This window comes from Nicotiana attenuata, chromosome 6 (assembly GCF_001879085.1).
Source record: "Nicotiana attenuata strain UT chromosome 6, NIATTr2, whole genome shotgun sequence".
Lineage (NCBI taxonomy): Eukaryota > Viridiplantae > Streptophyta > Magnoliopsida > Solanales > Solanaceae > Nicotiana > Nicotiana attenuata.
Genome location: NC_031994.1, coordinates 6,202,498 through 6,224,985, shown reverse-complemented (window position 1 = coordinate 6,224,985; position 22,488 = coordinate 6,202,498). Strand labels below are relative to the sequence as shown.

At 41.5% G+C, this 22,488-nt stretch overlaps 1 protein-coding gene and 2 pseudogenes across 1 annotated transcript; all 3 read left to right on the top strand.

Annotated features, from left to right (window-relative positions):
- On the top strand, positions 240 to 2,911 carry LOC109227601 (annotated as a pseudogene).
- On the top strand, positions 3,919 to 6,487 carry LOC109227600. The gene is made up of 3 exons (XM_019392800.1): positions 3,919 to 4,114; positions 5,770 to 5,964; positions 6,048 to 6,487. Exons 1-3 carry the CDS (start codon positions 3,919 to 3,921, stop codon positions 6,485 to 6,487), a joined length of 831 nt encoding a protein of 276 aa, XP_019248345.1.
- On the top strand, positions 7,552 to 10,597 carry LOC109227599 (annotated as a pseudogene).

Genomic DNA, 22,488 nt, shown 5'->3' with positions numbered 1-22,488 from the left:
AACCCACAATTTTCACTAATTTACATGTTAAAATCTACCTATAAACTACGTATTTAACTCACATTAGATACAAATTGCATATCTCAAATATCTAGTAAAACCCCCTCTCTAACCAGCTCCAAAATAGCCCCAAGAAGTGAAATAAATGAACCCCAAATGCTCAACCCGGACTTAATTGAAGTTCTGTCTTCCACGTTTTTCGCACCCACGATGAAATAGGCGTACCTGCGGTTCCGCTTATGCGGACAAAACCACGCAGGTGTGGACCAAGCTAGACTGACCTCCTTCGCTTCTGTGCCCAGTTGGTCAAGATTGCGAACCCGTGCCTGCGGCGATAAAATCGCACCTGCGATGTTTCTCGCTTCTGTAGTGGCTTCCTTTGAAATTGCGCCTTCGTAGGTGCGGTTCCCGGCTCGCTTCTGCGGTCACTGGGCTGCCTCTTGCTGGTCCGCTTCTGCGGCAAAAGGCTTGCTTCTGCGAGCTCACACCTGCGGCTAGCCAAGCGCAGGTGAGATTGCACCAGAAGTTGGGAGCTTCAGCTGTTGCTCCCAAGTATCAAACTTGGTCCGAGCCTCGTCCGATTAACACCCGAGGCCCCTGGAAACCCGCCCGAACATACCAACAAGTTTAAAATCGTAAAGAGGACTCGCTCGAACCCTCGAAATAGATAAAACAACATCAAAACTATGAAGCATACCCCCAACCCAAATCTAAACAACCTAAGAACTTAAGGTTCTTAGAACTTACTCTGAACGCGCCGAAACATGCTTAAACTACTCGGAATGAAACCAAATTTTGCGTGCAAGTCTTAAATCACCATACGGAAATATTTCTAGGCTCGAAATCCCAATTGGACGACGATAACACCAAATTCTACTTCAAAATAAATTTGAAAAACTTTAAAACCTTCAAAGAGGCAACTTTCACTATTAGGCGCTAAAACGCTCCCGGGTCATCCAAAACCCTATCCGAACATACGCGTATGTCTGAAATCATCATACGAACCTATTGGAACCGTCAAATCCTAATTCTGAGGTTTTTACTCAAAACATTGACCGAAGTGAAACTTAGCCTCTTAAAGCCAAACCAAGGAACCAAGTGTTCCGATTTCAACTCGAACCCTTCCAAATCCCGAACTAACCATCCTCACAAGTCATAACAGTAAAAGCACATACGTATCTCTTATATAGGGAACCAAGGTTCTAGAAAGCAAAACAACTGATCGGGTCGTTACATGGGGTTTTCACCATTGCCACTTTTGGAACCTTAGTTGAGCAAACATGAAAACAAGTGCTTCACGAAGTATAAAACAAAGCCACCATCAAGATTGTCAGTCATCCTTCTTGCTGAAGGCTTGTTTACTATTTACAAGCGCTTGTTTGTGATATTTCTGAATATCACCGGGTTGATTCTTGCTACTATTGGAGTATTCTGCTACGCAAGAGAGAAAGCAACTCTGTTTTCCATCGAAAACGTTCTTGGTTTGACACTCTATTGGAGTGAAGCTTTTCTGAAGGTGGTTTTCTGCTCCGCGGTTAATTGTCTATGATGGTCCTGCATGAGATTCTTGAGTTCTTTGAATTTCATAATCATGTGCGTTTTACGTGCAACTTGTGTCAGTCAATACAAACTTTTTTGAAAAAACACATAAATTTTTATTCTTAATTTGTTATAAAAGTAGGAAACTCCTAAAGACTCATAATTCATATTTCTTCTCTTTGTACTTGAAAACTTCTCTTTTTAGCATGTAAATCTTTGTAATAGATAATACACCTTTTGTTTCTTTTTATTCGTAATTCATATACTTAAAAATGATTTTTTGGTTTACTTGTCCATTTTAACAAGTTGACAGAGAATTAATCATTATTTTCTAATTTACCCTTCTTATTAAATAACTATTTTCCTAAATGCGTGCTTTACCTGTGCATCTTATATCAATTAACATTACGATTAATCATGATCACGTGCGTTTCACGTGCATCCTTTTGTTAACGAATATAAACTTTTTAATATCCTTCCGAGGATCCTCGGTTGAGAAAACGTAAAAAAGTTATTAATGAAATGAAGCATAAAACAAAACCATCATCAAGATTGTTAGTCATCCGTATTGTTCAAGGCTTGTTTACTGTTTACAAGCACTTGTTAATGATGTTAATTGTCTAGGATGGTCATGCATTCCAATTCAGATCAAAACCACGGTCACGTTGTTGTTTCAATCGCTTGGTGGGGTTCATTGTGGCTGTGCAATTTCTTCAATTGTATGGCTAGTCTATGCCTTAGTGTTGACGCTGAATAATAGAGAAAAGGCTTCAGTGGAAATCATTGGTGTAGCTTTTGCGATTCTTTCACTTCTATGCTTACTTCAGTGGCAACATTTCCTCTCGTTCGCCATCTCCATCACAATATCTCTGAGAGGATTCATAGGTTTATCGGATGGGCAGCGTTAGTTCTTCTGTGGGCTTTCATTATCTTGAGGGTTTCTTATGATGTTGAAACCAAATCTTACAATAATAAGATTGGTTCCGAAATTATGAAGCATGAAGAATTCCGGTTCACGGTGAGGCGCGTCCGAGTGAAGATCACAGCACCATCTGGCCATGCTTCAGTAATCAAATTTGACAGCTGAATCAAAGCTGGATTATTTAGGAGGATTAGCCCTTAGCCATTCTCTGTATGGCATGCGTTCGGCACTATTTTGGAAGGGAAGAAGGAGAACATGATGTTGGCAGCCGCTGTTGGCGATTTTACAGAATCACTAGTCGCAAATCCTCCTAGCTATTTGTGGGTTCGGCAAGTTCATTTTGCCGGCTGCCAAATATTAATAAGTGGCCTTATACTTTTTATTTTTGTACGTATACACACATTTATGCATCTATTCTACTGTCGAAGCGTTCGGCCCGCTCCACAATAAGAGGAAATACTTTATAAACAACCGGTTCAAAGATTATTAAGAGGCTAATATTCAAAAAAGCGCCAATTCTTATTAACGGTCAAGTAACCCGTCCAAAACTCAAGTAAATGAATTTCGACCTCTTACAATTCCTTTATCAAGTTCCAATATGATTTAAGCACTTAAATTAACATGTAGGGTGCAAATATCGCAAGTATAACATGATTTAGGTCCTAAACTTCCTGGACATAAGCATAATTAGTAGCTACGTGCAGACTCTCGCCACCTCGTGCGTATGCAACCCACGAAGATAGAATCACATATTAATTCAATTCACCTATGGGGTTAATTCCCTCTTACAAGGTTAGAAAAGAGACTTACCTCATCTCAAAGCTTACTTTCTGGTCCACAAATGTGCTTTAAACCCTCAACTCGGTTCCAGATGACTCGAAATTAGTCAAATGTTATATAAATAATCAATACATGTTCAAAAGTTCATATCCTAACTATTAAAGTGATTACCCAACCCCAATTGAAGAATTCCTAAAATTCATTCCTGGGCCCACGTGCCCGGATGTCGAATTTCTATTAAGAAAGTTGTTACCCATAACCTCACGAACTCAAATATATGATTTTCACTAAATTTCATAACCATTTTCGTGGTTAAATCCCATTTTTATCAGAAGATAGGGGTTTTCATCTAAACCCACAATTTTCACTAATTTACATGTTAAAATCTATCTATAAACTATGTATTTAACTCACATTAGATACAAATTGCTTACCTCAAATATCTAGTGAAACCCTATCTCTAACCAGCTCCAAAATCGCCCCAAGAAGTGATATAAATGAATCCTAAATGCTCAACCCCAACTTAAATGAAGTTCTGTCTTCAACGTTTTTCGCACCCACGATAAAATAGTCGTATGCGGACAAAACCACGCAGGTGTGGACCAAGGCTAGACTGACCTCCTTCGCTTACAAAACCACGCAGGTGTGGACCAAGGCTAGACTGACCTCCTTCGCTTATGTTCCCAGCTGGTCAAGCTTGCAATCCCTTGCCTGCGGCGATAAAATCGCACCTACGATGTCTCTCGCTTCTGCGGTGGCTTCCTTCCCACCTGCGCCTTCGCAGGTGCGGTTCCTGGCTCACTTCTGTGGTCACTGGCCTTCCCCTTGCTGGTCCGCTTCTGCGACCTCACACATGCAGCTGGCCAAGCGCAGGTGCGGTTGCACCAGAAGCTAGGAGCTTCAGCTGTTGTTCCCAAGTACCAAACTTGGTCTGAGCCTCGTCCGATTAACACCCGAGGCCCCTAGGGCCCCGCCCGAACATACCAACAAGTTTGAAATTGTAAAAAGGACTCGCTCGAACCCACGAAACGGATAAAACAACATAAAAACTAAGAAGCATACCCCCTAACGAAATCAAATCAACCTAAGAAATTCATGTTCTTCAAACTTACTGCGAACGCGTCGAAACATACTTAAACTACTCGGAATGACACCAAATTTTGCGTGCAAGTCTTAAATCACCATACGGAAATACTCCCAGGCTCGAAATCCCAATTGGACCTCGATAACACCAAATCCTACTTCAAACCAAATTTTAAAGACATTAAAACCTTAAAAGAGCCAACTTTCACTATTAGGCGCCGAAACGCTCCCGGGTAATCCAAAACCCGATCCGAACATACGCATGTGTCCGAAAACATCATACAAACCTATTGAAACCCTCATATCCTAATTCCGAGGTTGTTTTCTCAAAATGTTGACCGGGTCAAACTTAGCCTCTTAAAGCCAAAAGGAACCAAGTGTTCCGATTTCAACTCGAACCCCTCCAAATCCCGAACTAACCATCCCCACAAGTCACAAAACAGTAAAAGCACATTCATGGAGTCATATTTTTGGAAACAAGATTCTAGAAAGCAAAACGACCGATCGGGTCGTTACATGGGGTTTCACCATTGCCACTTTTGGATCCTTAGTTGAGCAAACGTGAAACCAAGTGCTTTACGAAGTATAAAACAAAGCCATCATCAAGCTTGTCAGTCATCCTTCTTGATGAAGGCTTGTTTACTATTTACAAGAGCTTGTTTATAATATTTCTGAATATCACCGGGTTGATTCTTGCTACTATTGGAGTATTCTGCTACGCAAGAGAGAAAGCAACTCTGTTTTCCATTGGAAACGTTCTTGGTTTGACACTCTGTTAGAGTGAAGCTTTTCTAAGGGTGGTTTTCTGCTCCGCGATTAGTTGTCTACGATTGTCCTGAATGAGATTATTGAGTTCTTTGAATTTCATAATCATGTGCGTTTTACGTGCATCTTGTGTCAATCAATACAAACTTTTTTGAAAAAACACATAAATTTTTATTCTTAATTTGTTATAAAAGTAGGAAACTCATAAAGCCTCAAAATTTTTATTTCTTATCTTTATAGTTGAAAACTTCTCTTTTTAGCATGTAAATCTTTCCAATAGATAATACTCCTTTTGTTTCATTTTATTCGTAATTTATATACTAAAAAAAGATTTTTTGGGTTTACTTGTCTATTTTAACAAGTTGACAGAGAATTAATCATTATTTTTTAATTTACCCTTCTCATTAAATAACTATTTTCCTAACTGTGTGCTTTACATGTGCATCATATATCAATTAACACTACGATTAATCATGATCACGTGCGTTTCACGTGCATCTTTTTGTTAGCCAATATAAACTTTTTGTTATGCCTTCCGAGGATCCTCAGTTGAGAAACGTAAAAAAGTTATTAATGAAACGAAGCATAAAACAAAGCCATCATCAAGATTGTTAGTCATCCGTATTGTTCAAGGCTTGTTTACTGTTTACAAGCGCTTGTTAATGATGTTAATAATCTAGGATGGTCTTGCATTCCTATTCAGATCGAAACCATGGTCACGTCGTTATTTCAATCGCTTGGTTGGGTTCATAGTGGCTGTGCAATTTCTTTAATTGTATGGCTACTCTATGCCTTAGTGTTGACGTTGAATAATAGAGAAAAGGCTTCACTGGAAATCATTGGTGTAGCTTTTGAGATTCTTTCACTTCTATGCTTACTTCAGTAGCAACATTTCCTCTCGTTCGCCATCTCCATCATAATATCTTTGAGAGGATTCATCGGTTTATCGAATCGGCAGTGCTAGTTCTTCTGTGGGCTTTCATTATCTTGAGGGTTTCTTATGACGCTGAAACCAAATCTTACAATAGTATGATTGGTTCCGAAATTATGAAGCATGAAGAATTCTGGTTCACGGTGAGGCGCGTCCGAGTGAAGATCACAGCACCATCTGACCACGCTTCAGTAATCAAATTTGATAGCGGAATTAAAGCTGGATTATTTGGGAGGATTAGCTCTTCGCCATTCTCTGAATGGCATGCGTTCGGCACTATTTTGGAAGGGAAGAAGGAGCATATGAGGTTGGCAGCCGCTGTTGGCGATTTTATAGAATCACTACTCACAAATCCTCTTAGCCATTTGTGGGTTCGGCAAGTTCATTTCACCGGCTGCCAAATTTTAATTAGAGGCCATATACTTTTTTTATTAGTACGTATACACAATTATATGCATCTATTCTAATGTCGAAGCGTTCGGCCCGCTCCACAAGAAGAGGAAATACTTTGTAAACAACCGATTCAAAGATTATTAGGAGGCTAAAATTCAAAAAGCACCAATTCTTATTAACGGTAAAGTAATCCGTTCAATACTCAAGTAAATAAAATTCGACCTTCTACAATTCCTTTATCAAGTTCCAATATGATTTAAGCACATAAATTAACAAGTAGGGTGCAAACATCGCAAGTATAACATGATTTAGGTCCTAAACTACCTGGACATAAGCATCATTAGTAGCTACGTATGTACTCTCGTCACCTCGTGCGTGTGCAGCCCACAAAAATAGAATCACATATTAATTCAATTCACCTATGGGGTTAATTCCCTCTTACAAGGTTAGAAAAGAGACTTATCTCGTCTCAAAGCTTACTTTCTGGTCCACAAATATGCTTTAAACCCTCAACTCGGTGCCAAATGAGTCGAAATTAGTCAAATGTTATATCAATAATCAATACATGTTTAAAAGTTCATATCTTAACTATTAAAGTGATTACCCAACCCCAATTGAATAAATTCCTAAAATTCTCCCCCGGGCCCACGTGCCTAAATGTCGAATTTTTTTTCGGAAAGTTGTTACCCATAACCTCACGAACTCAAACATTTGATTTTCACTAAATTTCATAATCATTTTCGTGGTTAAATCCCATTTTTATCTGAACTTAGGGTTTTTCATTTAAACCCACAATTTTCACTAATTTACAAGTTAAAATCTATCTATAAACTATGTATTTAACTCACATTAGATACAAATTGCTCACCTCAAATATCTAGTAAAACCCTATCTCTAACCAGCTCCAAAATCGCCCCAAGAAGTGAAATAAATGAACCCTAAATGCTCAACCCCGGCTTAAATGAAATTATGTCTTCAACGTTTTTCGCACCCACAATTAAATAGTCGTACCTGCAGTTCCGCTTATGGGGACAAAACCACGCAGGTGTGGACCAAGGCTAGACTGACCTCCTTCGCTTTTGTGCCCTGCTGGTCGAGCCTGCGAACCCGTGCCTGCGGCGATAAAATCGCATCTGCGATGTTTCTCGCTTCTGCGGTGGCTTCCTTCGCACCTGCTCCTTCGCAGGTGCGGTTCCCGGCTCGCTTCTGCGGTCACTGGGCTGCCCCTTGCTGGTCCACTTCTGCGACAAAAGGCTAGTTTCTGCGACCTCGCACCTGTGGCTGGCCAAGCGCAGGTGCGATTGCACCAGAAATTGGGAGCTACAGTTGTTGCTCCCAAGTACCAAACTTGGTCTGAGCCTCGTCTGATTAACACCCGAGGACCCTGGGGCCCCGCCCGAACATACCAACAAGTTTGAAATCATAAAAAGGACTCGCTCGAACCCTCGAAACGGATAAAACAACATCAATACTAAGAAGCATACCCCAAACCAAATCAAATCAACCTAAGAAATTCAAGTATTTCAAACTTACTCTGAACGCGTCGAAACATACTTAAACTACTCGGAATGACACCAAATTTTGCATGCAAGTCTTAAATCACCATACCAAAATATTTCCAGGCTCCAAATCCCAATTTGACCTCGATAACACCATATCCTACTTCAAACAAAATTTTAAAGACGTTAAAACCTTCAAAGAGCCAACTTTCACTATTAGGCTTTGAATCTCTCCCGGGTCATCCAATACTCGATCCGAACATACGCGTATGTACGAAATCATCATACGAACCTATTGGAACCATCATATCCTAATTCTGAGATTGTTTTCTTAAAACGTTGACCGGGTCAAACTTAGCCTCTTAAAGCCAAACCAAGGAACCAAGTGTTCCAGTTTCAACTCGAACCCTTCCAAATCCCGAACTAACCATACCCACAAGTCATAAAACAGTAAAAGCACATTCGTGGAGTCTTATTTAGGGAAACAAGATCCTAGAAAGCAAAACGACCTATCGGGTCGCTACATGGGGTTTCACCGTTGCCACTTTTGGATCCTTAGTTAAACAAACGTGAAAACAAGTGCTTCACAAAGTATAAAACAAAGCCATCATCAAGATTGTTTGTCATCCTTCTTGACGAAGGCTTGTTTACTATTTACAAGTGCTTGTTTGTACTCTTTCTAAAATCACCGGGTTGATTCTTGCTACTATTGGAGTTTTCTGCTACGCAAGAGAGAAAGCAACTCTCTTTTCCATCGGAAACGTTCTTGCTTTGACACTCTGTTGGAGTGAAGCTTTTCTGAGGGTGGTTTCCTGCCCCGCGATTAATTGTCTATGATGGTCCTGTATGAGATTCTTGAGTTTTTGAATTTCATAATCATGTGCATTTTTACGTGCATCTTGGGTCAATCAATACAAACTTTTTTTTAAAAACACATAAATTTATATTCTTAATTTGTTATAAAAGTAGGAAACTCCTAAAGACTCATAATTTATATTTCTTCTATTTATAGTTGAAAACTTCTCTTTTTAGCATATAAATCTTTGCAATAGATAATACTCCTTTCGTTTCTTGTTATTCGTAATTCATATCCTAAAAAAGGATTTTTTGGTTCACTTGTCCATTTTAACAAGTTGACAGAGAATTATTCATTATTTTTTAATTTACCCTTCTCATTAAATAACTATTTTCCTAATTTTAGTACGTGCGTTTACTATGTGTCATCTTATGTCAATTAACACTATGATTAATCATGATCACGTGCGTTTCACGTGCATCTTTTTGTTAGCCAATATAAACTTTTTGTTATGCCTTCCGAGGATCCTCAGTTGAGAAAACATAAAAAAAATGAAGCATAAAACAAAGCTATCATCAAGATTGTCAATCATCCGTATTGTTCAAGACTTGTTTACTATTTACAAGCGCTTGTTAATGATGTTAATTGTCTAGGATGGTCTTGCATTCCTATTTAGATCAAGACCATCGTTACGTCATTATTTCAATCTCTTTGTGGGGTTCATAGTGGCTGTTGAATTTCTTCAATTGTATGGCTAGTCTATGCCTTAGTGTTGACGCTGAATAATAGAGAAAAGGCTTCATCGGAAATCATTGGTGTAGCTTTTGCGATTCTTTTACTTCTATGCTTATCTTCAGTGGCAACATTTCCTCTCGTTCTCCATCTCCATCACAATGTCTTTGAGAGGATTCATCGGTTTATCGGATGGGCAGTATTAGTTCTTCTGTGGGCTTTCATTATCTTGAGGGTTTCTTATGATGCTGAAACCAAATCTTACAGTAGTAAGATTGGTTCCGAAATTATGAAGCATGAAGAATTCCGGTTCATGGTGAGGCGCATCCGAGTTAAGATCACAGCACCATCTGGCCATGCTTCAGTAATCAAATTTGACGGCGGAATCAAAGTTGGATTATTTGGGAGGATTAGTCCTTCGCCATTCTCTGAATGGCATGCATTCGACACTATTTTGGAAGGGAAGAAGGAGCATATGATGTTGGCAACCGTCGTTGGCGATTTTATTGAATCACTATTCGCAAATCCTCCTACCCATTTGTGGGTTCGGCAAGTTCATTTCGCCGGCTGCCAAATTTTAATAAGAGGCCTTATACTTTTTTTATTAGTACGTATACACACATATATGCAAAAAAAATAATCTTGCCTTTTTTCATACTTGTTGTTTATTGTATATATTCTTAAATGACATAGAGTCTTTAACTTCGTATTGTAATATTATTATTTATATTAGAAAAGGATAATTTAAATAAATAAGATGTTAGACATGTATTTGCAATATGTTACCTTTGATATTGTTGTAAACAATGTATTTACTAATATGAAGATTTAAGTAGTTTAATTCAAAGTTTTAAAAATATTTTTACTATTAAAGAGTAGACACCTTTCTTTCTTTTTATAAATTTTTTTGTACTTTTTTATTTTTTCTACAAAACATTAATATTGTCTAATTAGAAGTAAAGTATAAAATCCATTATTAAAAATTATGGGCAACCTAAATTAAAACTTTACTAGTCTCCTACTAGAGCCACTTTTTTCCACTCCTGACATTCTTAATCAAATTTGGAGAGTCTAACTTAAGATAAGGCAACAATGACAAGAACGTTAATGACAGTGACTGTGTCATTCAGTTATCAAATGTGAATGAAGTTGGTTAAACAATACATTCATGATGGGGCAGTAGTCTATAAATAATTGTTGATCGTCAATGAGGGGCGGCCCAACAGAACTGGTGGCCTAAAACCAAAATATATTAAAAAGACCCTGAATTGCTTTTATAAAGTCCATATAATATTGAGACACAAAAATAAAAACCTACATGACTTTGATCTAGTGGTGGGAGTGCAACTCATGATGTATGAGTTAAGCGCACATCATTTGGTATTGAATTCTTCCCTTAAGTGAAAATGGTAATGTCACGACCCTAAACCCGGACCCGGTCGTGATCGCGCCTCTCGTGAAGGAGAGGCCAGCCAATTAATCCAACTTATCTTTTTAGAATAGTTAACATCAATAAGCAGCTTTAATATGATTAAGTGACCACAGTCTATTAAAAGATCTCTTTAATAAATGCAGAATAAAATCCAAACACAGCCCAAACTGGGGTGTCACAAGTCACGAGCATCTATCAGAGTATAAATACAACTACAAGACCTAAAATATACAAAGCCGGAATAATGAACCAACAGAGAGAAAAATGGTGCTGCGAACGCAGGCAGTCACCTCGCTACTCCTATAGCTCTGCTTCGGATCAGCCAAAACCCGCTGCCGGGTGAACAAATACCTGCATCTGCACGCAAGGTGCAGGGAGTAAAGTGAGTACTCCAACTCAGTGAGTAATAAGGGAAAATAACAACTGAGCAGTAAGAAATCACGTAAAGCAAACCATCATGCTATATAGGGACAGTGAAAAACCCTTTGAGAGAAAGCAGTGAAGCTGTAAAACCTTTAGAAATATCTTAGCTCAGTTTAAAACCTCTTTTGAAAATGACTTTTTCAACAATTATGCAATTGAATGCAAAATAAATAGTGCGGATAAGCACAGAAGTCCGCCTCTCGGGCACCACACTAGGTTATCAGATAATACCAGAATAACATGTAAATATTGCAAGAAGTAGCACAAACAACATATAATGGCAGACAATGAAATAAGGTGAACACATCAAACAGTACCGGTACCGCTGCGGCGTGCAGCCCGCTCCGTTTATCGTCGACGGCGCTCACTGGAGGTGTGCAGACTTCGGGAGGGGCCCCTTACGGCCCAAGCGCAATATCAAGCCATCTCGTGGCATCAAACTAGGCCCTCAGCCTCATATCAATAACAGCATAACACTGCTGCGGCACGCAGCCCGATCCATAAGTATCCTCACAATATAGGTCATCGGCCTTACTCAGTCAACAAAATCACATAAGCCACTCGGGCAACAATAAAACAGTGTTTCTCAGCCCAAAACATCATTTAAATAACATTTGAGTATTAAAACTGAGTGAACATGGCTGAGTTTTGAAAACAGTAGGAAATAACATGACTGAGTTCAAATATATATAATTAAATCAGTGAGGAATTATCAACAACAATCCCCGAAGGGTTCAAACAGTTAGCACGAAGCCCAACATGGCATTCAGCCCAAATAATGATGATAGCAAACTGATTTCAATCAAATACGTGGTAAAATCATTAATCGAGATGGACTAAGTCATAATCCCCAACGGTGCTCTACCCCACGCCCGTTATCCGGCGTGCAAGTCACCTCAACATAGCACTTATGATGTGCAATCTGGGGTTTCAAACCCTCAGAATATCATTTACAATCATTACTCACCTCGAACCGGCGAAATCTCTAGCTCGCGACGCCTTTGCCCATCAAATCGGCCTCCACGCGTGTCGAATCTGACCAAAACCACAACGAATACGTCACAATATTCCAAAGGAACAATACCCAATCGAAAACAATCGAAAAATATTAAAAATCCCGAAATTGGCAAAACCCGAGCCCCGGGCCCACTCCTCGAAACTCAGAAATTCTTACACCAACAGGTTCCTTATCTCGCCACGAGTCTATACATATCAAAATCACAAGAATCAGAGTCCATTTGACCCCTCAGATCCCTAGTTTAAGCTCTCTTAGGTTCAAGCCCTAAACCACCATTTTTGACCTTTAATTTCTTAAGTTTTCAGCTCTAATCCATGTATTTACACCATAAAATCATGTTTTTAAGTCCAAGAGTTCATACCTGATCAAAGCCCTTGAAACCCTCTTCAAAATCGCCCAAAAACTCTCCAAGTCCGAGTTAAAAATATGAAACCCTTCAAAAATTCGCGAAGATGAAATTAAATAGCTCTGCCCAGACACTTCCGCATCTGCGGCTCAATGGCCGCACCTGCGACACCCGCTTTTGCGTCAACATGCCGTTTTTGCGAAAATACCCGCTCCTACGGTCAAAAACTCGCATCTGCGACTTCCGCTCCTGCGGACCAAGCTCTGCATTTGCGGATCCCATCAAAATATCCATTTCCGCAGCTGTGATCCTCTTGTCGCTTCTGCGCCTCCGCAGGTGCGGTCACCAATTCCGCTCATGCGGTTCCTGCCGCTTCTGCGGCTCTCCCCTCGCTTCTGCGGTACCGCTTCTGTGGTTCCAGTTCCGCAGAAGCGAAATACCAGAAGCAGCTGAAATTTCTTAAGTTCACAACCCAAAACTTCCCGATAACCATCCGAAATCATCCCGAGGCCCCCGGGACCGCAACCAAAAATACCAAAGCATCCTACAACGTTATTCAAACTTGTTCCAATCATAAAAACCCATCCAACAACACAAAAATCATCAATTCTCATCGAATTCAAGCCTAAGCTTTCTCAAAACTTCCGAAATACGCATTTGATCAAAAATCCGACCAAAACACCTCCGAATGATCTGAAATTTTACACACACATCCCAAATCACCTAACGAAGCTACTGCAACTCTCGGAATTCCATTCCGACCCTCGGATCAAAATCTCACCTATCAACCGGAATTCGCCAAAATACTAACTCCGCTAATTCAAGCCTAATTTGGACCTCCAAAATTACTTCCGATCACACTCCTAAGTCACAAATCATCCCCCGAAGCTAACCGAATCGTCGGAATCCACATCCGAGTCCTCTAACTCATAGGTCAACATCCGGCTGACTTTTCCTAAACAAGCCTTCCTTAAAGAGACTAAGTGTCTCATTTTCTACCAAAACCAATCCAAATCAACTCTAACACACCAAATACTGATAATGAAGCAGGAAGAAGCATAAAATGGGGGAAACGGGGCGGTAACTCCTGAGACAACGGGTCGGGTCGTCACATCCTCCCCACTTAAATAAACGCTCGTCCTCGAGCGTACCCAGAGTTGTCCTAGAAGCCAACCAATAGCTGAATGGCCTTACCAAGCATATACCCGGGGTGATCCCACGTCACCCTATCTCGCATAGGTCCGATAACACAACATAGCTGAAATTTCACAATCCATCTAGTCCATAAACCATAGAACCACATTGTACTTTCCAAAATCATACACAAGATCAGAACCTCACATCTATACTCAGAATAAGCCCGAACCAGCTGTAATAACCCATACCTGCAACCTCAGGTGCAATCATATCATATACTACATAACCCAGACACTCGAAACGATAACTTCTATTCATAGCAGTTGCCCACAACACCCGAATACCGGTAGAAAACCTCTTATCAACTAAGGTCTTATTCCAACACTTTCATATACTGCCAACAATAAATGAAACACGCAATAAACCGTAACCATTTCTCAGATCAACCATTCATGAAGCCACTTCCCTTTTGACTAATACCACAGCAGATTCCGAGCCGAACCTCGATATTATCCTTCCAACAAGCTGAAATCAAATCTGCTCGTATTCATTAGTGACCGCAACGATCACCTCGAATCCAACACACCACTCTGGTGATATGACACCTCAATACAGGCCTAAGCCACAACTTGAGAGCTGTACCTCAAGCTCATCAGTACCATCACAACACAAGGCTGAGACCCCGTCTCACATCATAGAAATAGAACACCTGAATCTACCCCGAAAGGTCATATCTTCACGTGGCCTCGCTACAATGCGCGATCCTATCCAAACACTGTTACACATGAAACACCTCAAGTCACTATGCTCAAAATCGACAGCCACGCACAATTTTGATGTCTGGAACCAAAGCAATTCATTACACCCACGGTGAAACAAATAACATACGCCACGCAACCCGATAGGTCATAACCAATACTCCATTTACCGAGCAACACCTAATTACTCTTCCTGCTCGACTCTCACTAGGAATCCCCAATAGAACCGCACCACATGTGCCCATAACCAACAAATCATAATGTCTCACAACACCGAAAAGCAACTCATCGCTCTCCTCAGATCACTAACAAGCTCAATAACGATCAGATCAACCTATCCCTTAACAATACAATTCGGGGCCAACCAAGCCAACTCAAGCTAAACACGTATCCACATCGGGCTACCAACGAACTCATTACCAAGAAAGCCTGAAGCTTCTTCTTCCACTACTATAACTCCTGGCGGAGCCGTATGATACGGTGCGCGGCACCATATCAATACCGAAATCCACAACGTCGCCCGGCGACATGCCCGGCCACAAGAAACGCATCCGAAGTCCCTTAACACCGGAACGGAACCAATGGTAGGAACCTCTGCACTGACATCCATCACGAAGGCCCAATTAAGAAAAGCAATCCTTCTCAGCCGTCCACTGGGTCTTTGAAATATAAACCACTCTGTAAGAACATAATCCAATGCACCTCGCCACTCAACCCGTGGCATTTTCGGCATAGCCCGCAGCTTAATAGTTCAGTATCACCTAACACTAAGACAACCAGTCTGAATTTCAACATCACATCCAAAATCTAACATACCTGCAAATAAAGATCCACTCGAGCCTCCAAATCCCGATTGCCGCTAAACGGTGCCGAATACACACGATCCACAACCACGACATAGCCTGCACATGAGAACTCCCCGTCTCCAACTCCATATAGCACACGAATCGTCGTACCTGATCCCAAGTTTTGCCGTCCGAACTCATACCACACCTTAAATACCCCATCACTCCAGGGCAGATACTTTAAAATTTTCTGTGCAACCAAGCAAACCCAAATACCACCAGTTGATCCAACAAGAAAATGCCGTAATACTACCGAAGTATCATCAGTTTAATCACATTACACTTTTTCTGAAACATATACTCCCATCAAATCGCTTCCAATTAGCAGTACCATTTTCTTGATTATTTGAGGCTGCCCGTTGCGTAAGATTTTTTTTTTTTTTGAACTCTTTTTCAGAACTGAACTGTAACTCATCTAGCCAAGAACTTCCACTAATCCCATTTGGAAGAAAATCATTACACATACCATGCTCCGCATGCCCATAGAAAATACACATCTCCAAACCACGGTCGAAATCAACAAGAACTCTCCCAATTCTGTTTACACAAGTTAAACTGCCAAGACTGAATCCTTCTAGCTAGACCAAGCTAAGCAAGCCATCAAAACCTAAGAGCAGTGCTGCAGAATACCTGTAAAAACTCATCACCTCGAACACATACAAAGAATTAATCATATCATTTCCATACCGATTCGGTCTACTATCAAGCTACTTCATCTATCTAAGTTTCCTTCTGATTCATTTTCAACTTGGTATCTCCTCTTGCTGTAGCACTACAATTCCTCAACCCAGGCTCACCACACGAGACCCAAGCATAAGACCACACTGTCTAAGACCCACAAGCCGCTGAATACTCTCTCAAATATTCCCAGAAACACCACATTCCTGAATGCTTTACTCTGAAGAACTTCCTGCGAATCTAGGTCCGTTACCTTTATCTTCCTGATACTAATACATAGAATCCCATAATTAACATAAAAATACCACAAGTCTTGACATTTTCCAATAAAAACACAGTCTCTAACCACATACCCAACCTTAAGACACCTGATTGTTACATGTAGAATCTTGAACACATTAAAACCATTCTCGAGAGTCATTTACTTCTTATTCGAACTGCAATTTAACTGATCAAACGAACTTAACCACCCGTGCCTCATTAGCACTCTGACACCGCAGGATATGACCTCATCCCAATACAAACAAACATCTTCCTGCTCCATGCACCGAGCATTCCTTACCAACAACAGCTTAAGACATCCTGTGATTCTCACACATCTACGAAGCACCATGTAACCTTTATCAAAATTTTCCTTCACTCGTGCCATCCTCGTCTCAATTTTCGCAACCAGAACTGATTCGCCAGCATGGCTCAAACCGGAACCAACATAGCATATAACCGTACAATTAGCTAATCAATAGCAAACTCCCTAACTTCACTCGAAGCCATGGATCAAAACACTCCCAACAACTCATAACGCATATACTCTATTGCTGCCTTAATACCATAGTGAGATTAAACTCCATCCTTCATAGTGAGATTAACTCTTCTGCAAATCTCGCATTCAACCCCGCAATAGTGAAGCCCACTCTCTTAAGCAATCCGAAATCTCAAATTTCAACACGTACCCTTCAATTACACATGAGACCTTCTAACATACACATAAGGATCATACCACTTAATAACACCCCGCAGGAGATAACCCACCTACTTCGCCTCAATTTAACATTTCCGTATACCTTCCATCGTCATACGCATTACATAGCCACTTAGTGTTCCTGAGTCTGGACTCATACCGCCACATGAAATGCACTTCACTCCCCAACTAGGAGACACGAAACGACTCTTCACGCGCCCATAATTCGGGCTACACATCAAATCACAGTAGGAATCGAACACTTAACAGTTCATCTATTATTCAGCAGACTTCTTCGTCACTACCAAGTCATATAGATACATCTTGCAGTACTAACATAATCATCACCTGGATATCCAACCGCCATTCCCGCTAATAGGGACTATACCGAGCATATAAGCTCGAAACACTTGCTCACACAATCAGCACCTCGGTGCTCAAGCCATAGGAAAAGATCCGGCCTCAAGTCCTCCAGACTGGCCCAACATAAACTCGCAGAGATTACATCTCGCCCCTCGATCGGGGAATCACACGCCATCGAGGCACATCTGATACTGAGCGCTCATGCGCGCATACAAACGCGTGGAAGGAATTTCAAGAGTTTCTTTCCAAGCTGAATCAAGAACGCACGATAAGAATTCAAGAATGTGAAGTTTTCCCAAAAGGTTCTGCAGCCTCTCGAGAATAAATACAGACGTCTCCGTACCGATCCGCGAGACTCTACTAAACCTGCTCATGACTCGTGAGACCTAGTAACCTAGGCTCTGATACCAACTTGTCACGACCCTAAACCCGGACCCGGTCGTGATGGCGCCTCTCGTGAAGACGAGGCCAGCCAATTAATCCAACTTATCTTTTTAGAATAGTTAACATTAATAAGCAGCTTTAATATGATTAAATGACCACAGTCTATTAAAAGATCTCTTTAATAAGTGCAGAATAAAACCCAAACACAGCCCAAACCGGGGTGTCACAAGTCACGAGCATCTATCAGAGTATAAATACAACTACAAGACCTAAAATATACAAAGTCGGAATAATGAACCAACAGAGAGAAAAATGGTGCTGCGAACGCAGGCAGTCACCTCGCTACTCCTATAGCTCTGCTCGGATCAGCCAAAACCCACTACCGGGTGAACAAATACCTGCATCTGCACGCGAGGTGCAGGGAGTAAAGTGAGTACTCCAACTCAGTGAGTAATAAGGGTATATAATAACTGAGCAGTAAGAAATCACGTAAAGCAAACCATCATGCTATATAGGGACAGTGAAAAACCCTTTGAGAGAAAGCAGTGAAGCTGTAAACCTTTAGAAATATCTTAGCTCAGTTTAAAATCTCTTTTGAAAATGACTTTTTCAACAATTATGCAATTGAATGCAAAACAAATAGTGCGGATAAGCACAGAAGTCCGCCTCTCGGGCACCACACTCGGTTATCAGATAATACCAGAACAACAGGTAAATATTGCAAGAAGTACCACAAACAACATATAATGGCAGACAAAGAAATAAGGTAAACACATCAAACAGTATCGGTACCGCTGCAGCGTGCAGCCCGCTCCGTTTATCATCGACGGCGCTCACTGAGGGAGTGCAGACTCCGGAAGGGTCCCCTTATGGCCCAAGCGCAATATCAAGCCATCTAGTGGCATCAAACTAGGCCCTCAGCCTCATATCAATAATAGTATAACACTGCTGGCGACAAGAGGATCGCAGATACGGAAATGGATATTTTGATGGGATCCGCAAATGCGGAGCTTGGTCCGCAGGAGCGGAAGTCGCAGATGCGAGTTTTTGACCGCAGGAGCGGGTATTTTCGCAGAAACGGCATGTTGACCGCAAAAGCGGGTGTCGCAGGTGCGGCCATTGAGCCGCAGATGCGGAAGTGTCTGGGCAGAGCTATTTAATTTCATCTTCGCGAATTTTTGAAGGGTTTCACATTTTTAACTCGGACTTGGAGAGTTTTTGGGCGATTTTGAAGAGGGTTTCAAGGGCTTTGATCAGGTATGAACTCTTGGACTTAAAAACATGATTCTATGGTGTAAATACATGGATTAGAGCTGAAAACTTAAGAAATTAAAGGTCAAAAATGGTGGTTTAGGGCTTGAACCTAAGAGAGCTTAAACTAGGGATTTGAGGGGTCAAATGGACTCCGATTCTTGTGATTTTGATATGTATAGACTCGTGGCGAGATAAGGAACCCGTTGGTGTAAGAATTTCTGAGGTTCGAGGAGTGGGCCCGGGGCTCGGGTTTTGCCAATTTCGGGATTTTTAATATTTTTCGAGTGTTTTCGATTGGGTATTGTTCCTTTGGCATATTGTGACGTATTCGTTGTGGTTTTGGTCAGATTCGACGCGCGTGGAGGCCGATTTGAGGGGCAAAGGCGTCGCGAGCTAGAGATTTCGCCGGTTCGAGGTGAGTAATGATTGTAAATGATATTCTGAGGGTTTGAAACCCCGGATTGCACATCATAAATGTTAGGCACCGCATTTTAACCTTTGAGTTCGCTAGGACCGTTGTTGAGAGTCACCCACTCTGGCTTGGTCCCGAATATGATCAACTCTAAGGCTCCGTTGGCACATGAACACCCATCTTAACGAGCACCCGACTGAATCACTTCCCTTGTAAATCACCTCTGTATGAAGCATAAATCCCGAATCTTCCCAAAGCCTGAACATGAGTCAATAAGGCCAACCATAGCACACCTTTATCAATTCCTTTGCTCAAATTACCACTTTTGTTATTTTCCCTTAGCTATAATAACTCAACAATACTCCGATAACCCGAAACCTCACAAGTAGATAACCATGCAACCCAATCGTGGGCAGTGGGACTCTCCCACATAGCTTGAAGCTACTATTACACAACTCTGGAACCCACCTAGATTCTTTCTTCATTGCTGACATGATCCTGCACAACCAACCCGCTAAATTCCTCGAAGTCCTTCTGTTAGCATTTCACGAACACTCTGAATTTCTAGCCACATTTATATATTCGACCTCTTACCGGATGGCCAGTAGAACTCTTCGTAAAAGCGTCGTTATCACCACGCGACCGCTAACCTGCTCACAAGAGATAACCCACCTATGGAAATTATATGCCGACGCCTCCCAACGACGCTGCACTGCACAATTACTACGAAATCGGTAACCCATCCTGAGCCCATGCTCATTCACTAGTTGTACAAGCCCATTCACTCCTCGTGGACATCAACTAAATGTGCGACAATATCCTCCAATTCAATGTTATGTTGTATCCTTCTTCATATCAAGCAACTCCTTTCTGTCGCATCAAATTTCCCGTCATATAATATCCAATATTCCAAATTGAGTCCGTAGACCCAGTCACTTCCCACCCTAAATCCTAAATCACCCTAGACTTTTTCTCAAGGTGTTTAGTCATCCTGCCGCAGAACCCATATGCTAGTCTCCCACTTTGGTCAAACTTACTCCTTTAAGCAACTACTCGACTTTCCCTTCTTAAACCTGGCCTTCTAGAAATTTAGCCACCCCCTGACACTTCCCACATGTCCTTCCTCATCCTTTGGTGCTCAGCTGATGCCTTAAATCAAAATCTATCTCGATAGCACTTGAACCAATAGATCGCTACTAACTTCAAACCTTTTCGAAGATCATTCTCGAGCTGTCAATAATAGAAACACCGATTCAATCCTAAACCACCGCATTCCGTGATCTCTGACAGCCGGTTCTTCAATACTATCTCACAATATCCTGCCCCAAAGGCGAATTGTAGAGGATCATAACACCGGCGAACTTAACACATTCAATCGAGGACGATGACACCACGTCACAGATAAAAATTCCACCACACTTGAAAACACCAAGTCTTGTTACTCTATCAACCCAAACCTGAACATTTATAGTCCGATTGCCTTTCCTCCACCGAAAGTAAAATACCAAATCTCTGAATCGTGCTCTGAGTAGACCTCCTTTCAAGTCATTCACTACCCTAACACATGGGCAAGCATCCCACCATCACATCAATATTGCACGATAATTGTTCGTGAGCATCATAGCAACCTGTGCATAGCCTCAAAGCTCTCAAAATTACAGCTACTGAGCTGAAATGACCAAATATCCTTCCTCAAGGCAATGACAATAGCCCAAACAGCTACATAGGGAGAAACATCTCGCACCACATCTGTAGTACCATTACAATTCCTCAAGTCCCGATTTATAACAAGCGAACGGACCGAATTTGTCTTGAAGGAGGTGCTGAAAGGGGGGGTCTGATTGCTGGTGTAACCGCTTCTGCAGAAGCTTCATCGCAAGAGCGGCCCCGCAGAAGCGAGGCAGTGGGCCGCAGAATCGGCTATGAGTGAATGGGGCAAAGGCCGCAGGTGCGAAGGAATTTCCGCACCTGCGTGATCGCAGATGCAGTCTTGGCAGCACAGAAGCGGATTGGGGAAGCTGGGGACTTCTCGCAGAAGCGGCAATGGTGCCGCACCTGCAGAATCGCAGAAGCGGTCCAAAAACCGCAGGTGCAAAGGTCGGGGCTGGGCAGTGTGTTTTTAAGAATGAGGGCTTGGTTCATTTTCACTTCATTTTTTTTCATGGGAGCCAATTTTGAAGCAACTTTGGAGTGCCATTTTCATCACCAAGCATGAGGTAAGTGGTTTCTACTAGTTTTGAGTAAATACAAGGTTCATATATGGATTTAGACAAGGAAGTTAGTAGAAATTTAGGATTTTGAAGTAAAACCTAGAAAATTGGTATTTTTGGATTTTGACCACGAAATTGGGCATGAAATTGAGAGTAAATTATATATTTGAGTTCGTGAGGTTATTGGTAAAGTTTTTCGAGATAAAGTTTACCATAACCTCACGAACTCAAATATATAATTTATTCCCAATTTCATGCCCAAATTTGTGGTCAAAATCTAAGAATAGCAATTTCTAGGTTTTTCTTCAAAACCCTAAACTTCTACTAATTTCCTTGTCTAAATCCATATATGAACCTTGTATTTACTCAAAACTTGTAGAAACAACTTACCTCATGCTTGGTGATGAAAATGGCACTTCAAAGTTACTCCAAAATCGGCTCCCATGAAAGAAAATGAAGTGAAAATGAGCCAAAACCCCGATATAAAAGAGGACACTGCCCAGCCCCGATTTTTGCACCAGCTGTCACTTGACCGCTTCTGCGGTTCCGCAGGTGCGGCCCAACTACCGTTTCTGCGGCCTTCCACCAAGTCCCTCAACTCCACATCTGCGGCGCCCATCCGCTTCTGCGGCTCCACAAGCAGGGGTGCAGTCCCGCTTCTGCGGAACTCGACCGCATCTGCGGTCCACGCCTCCCCCGTAAAAATCCACTTCTGCGAGTCCTTTCCCCCACCTGCTGGCTCGCATCTGCGGCCCTCTTCACGCAAGTGCGGTTACACCAGATGTTCAGCTGCTTCAGTTCTTCCTCAACTTCACATTTCAACTCGTTAA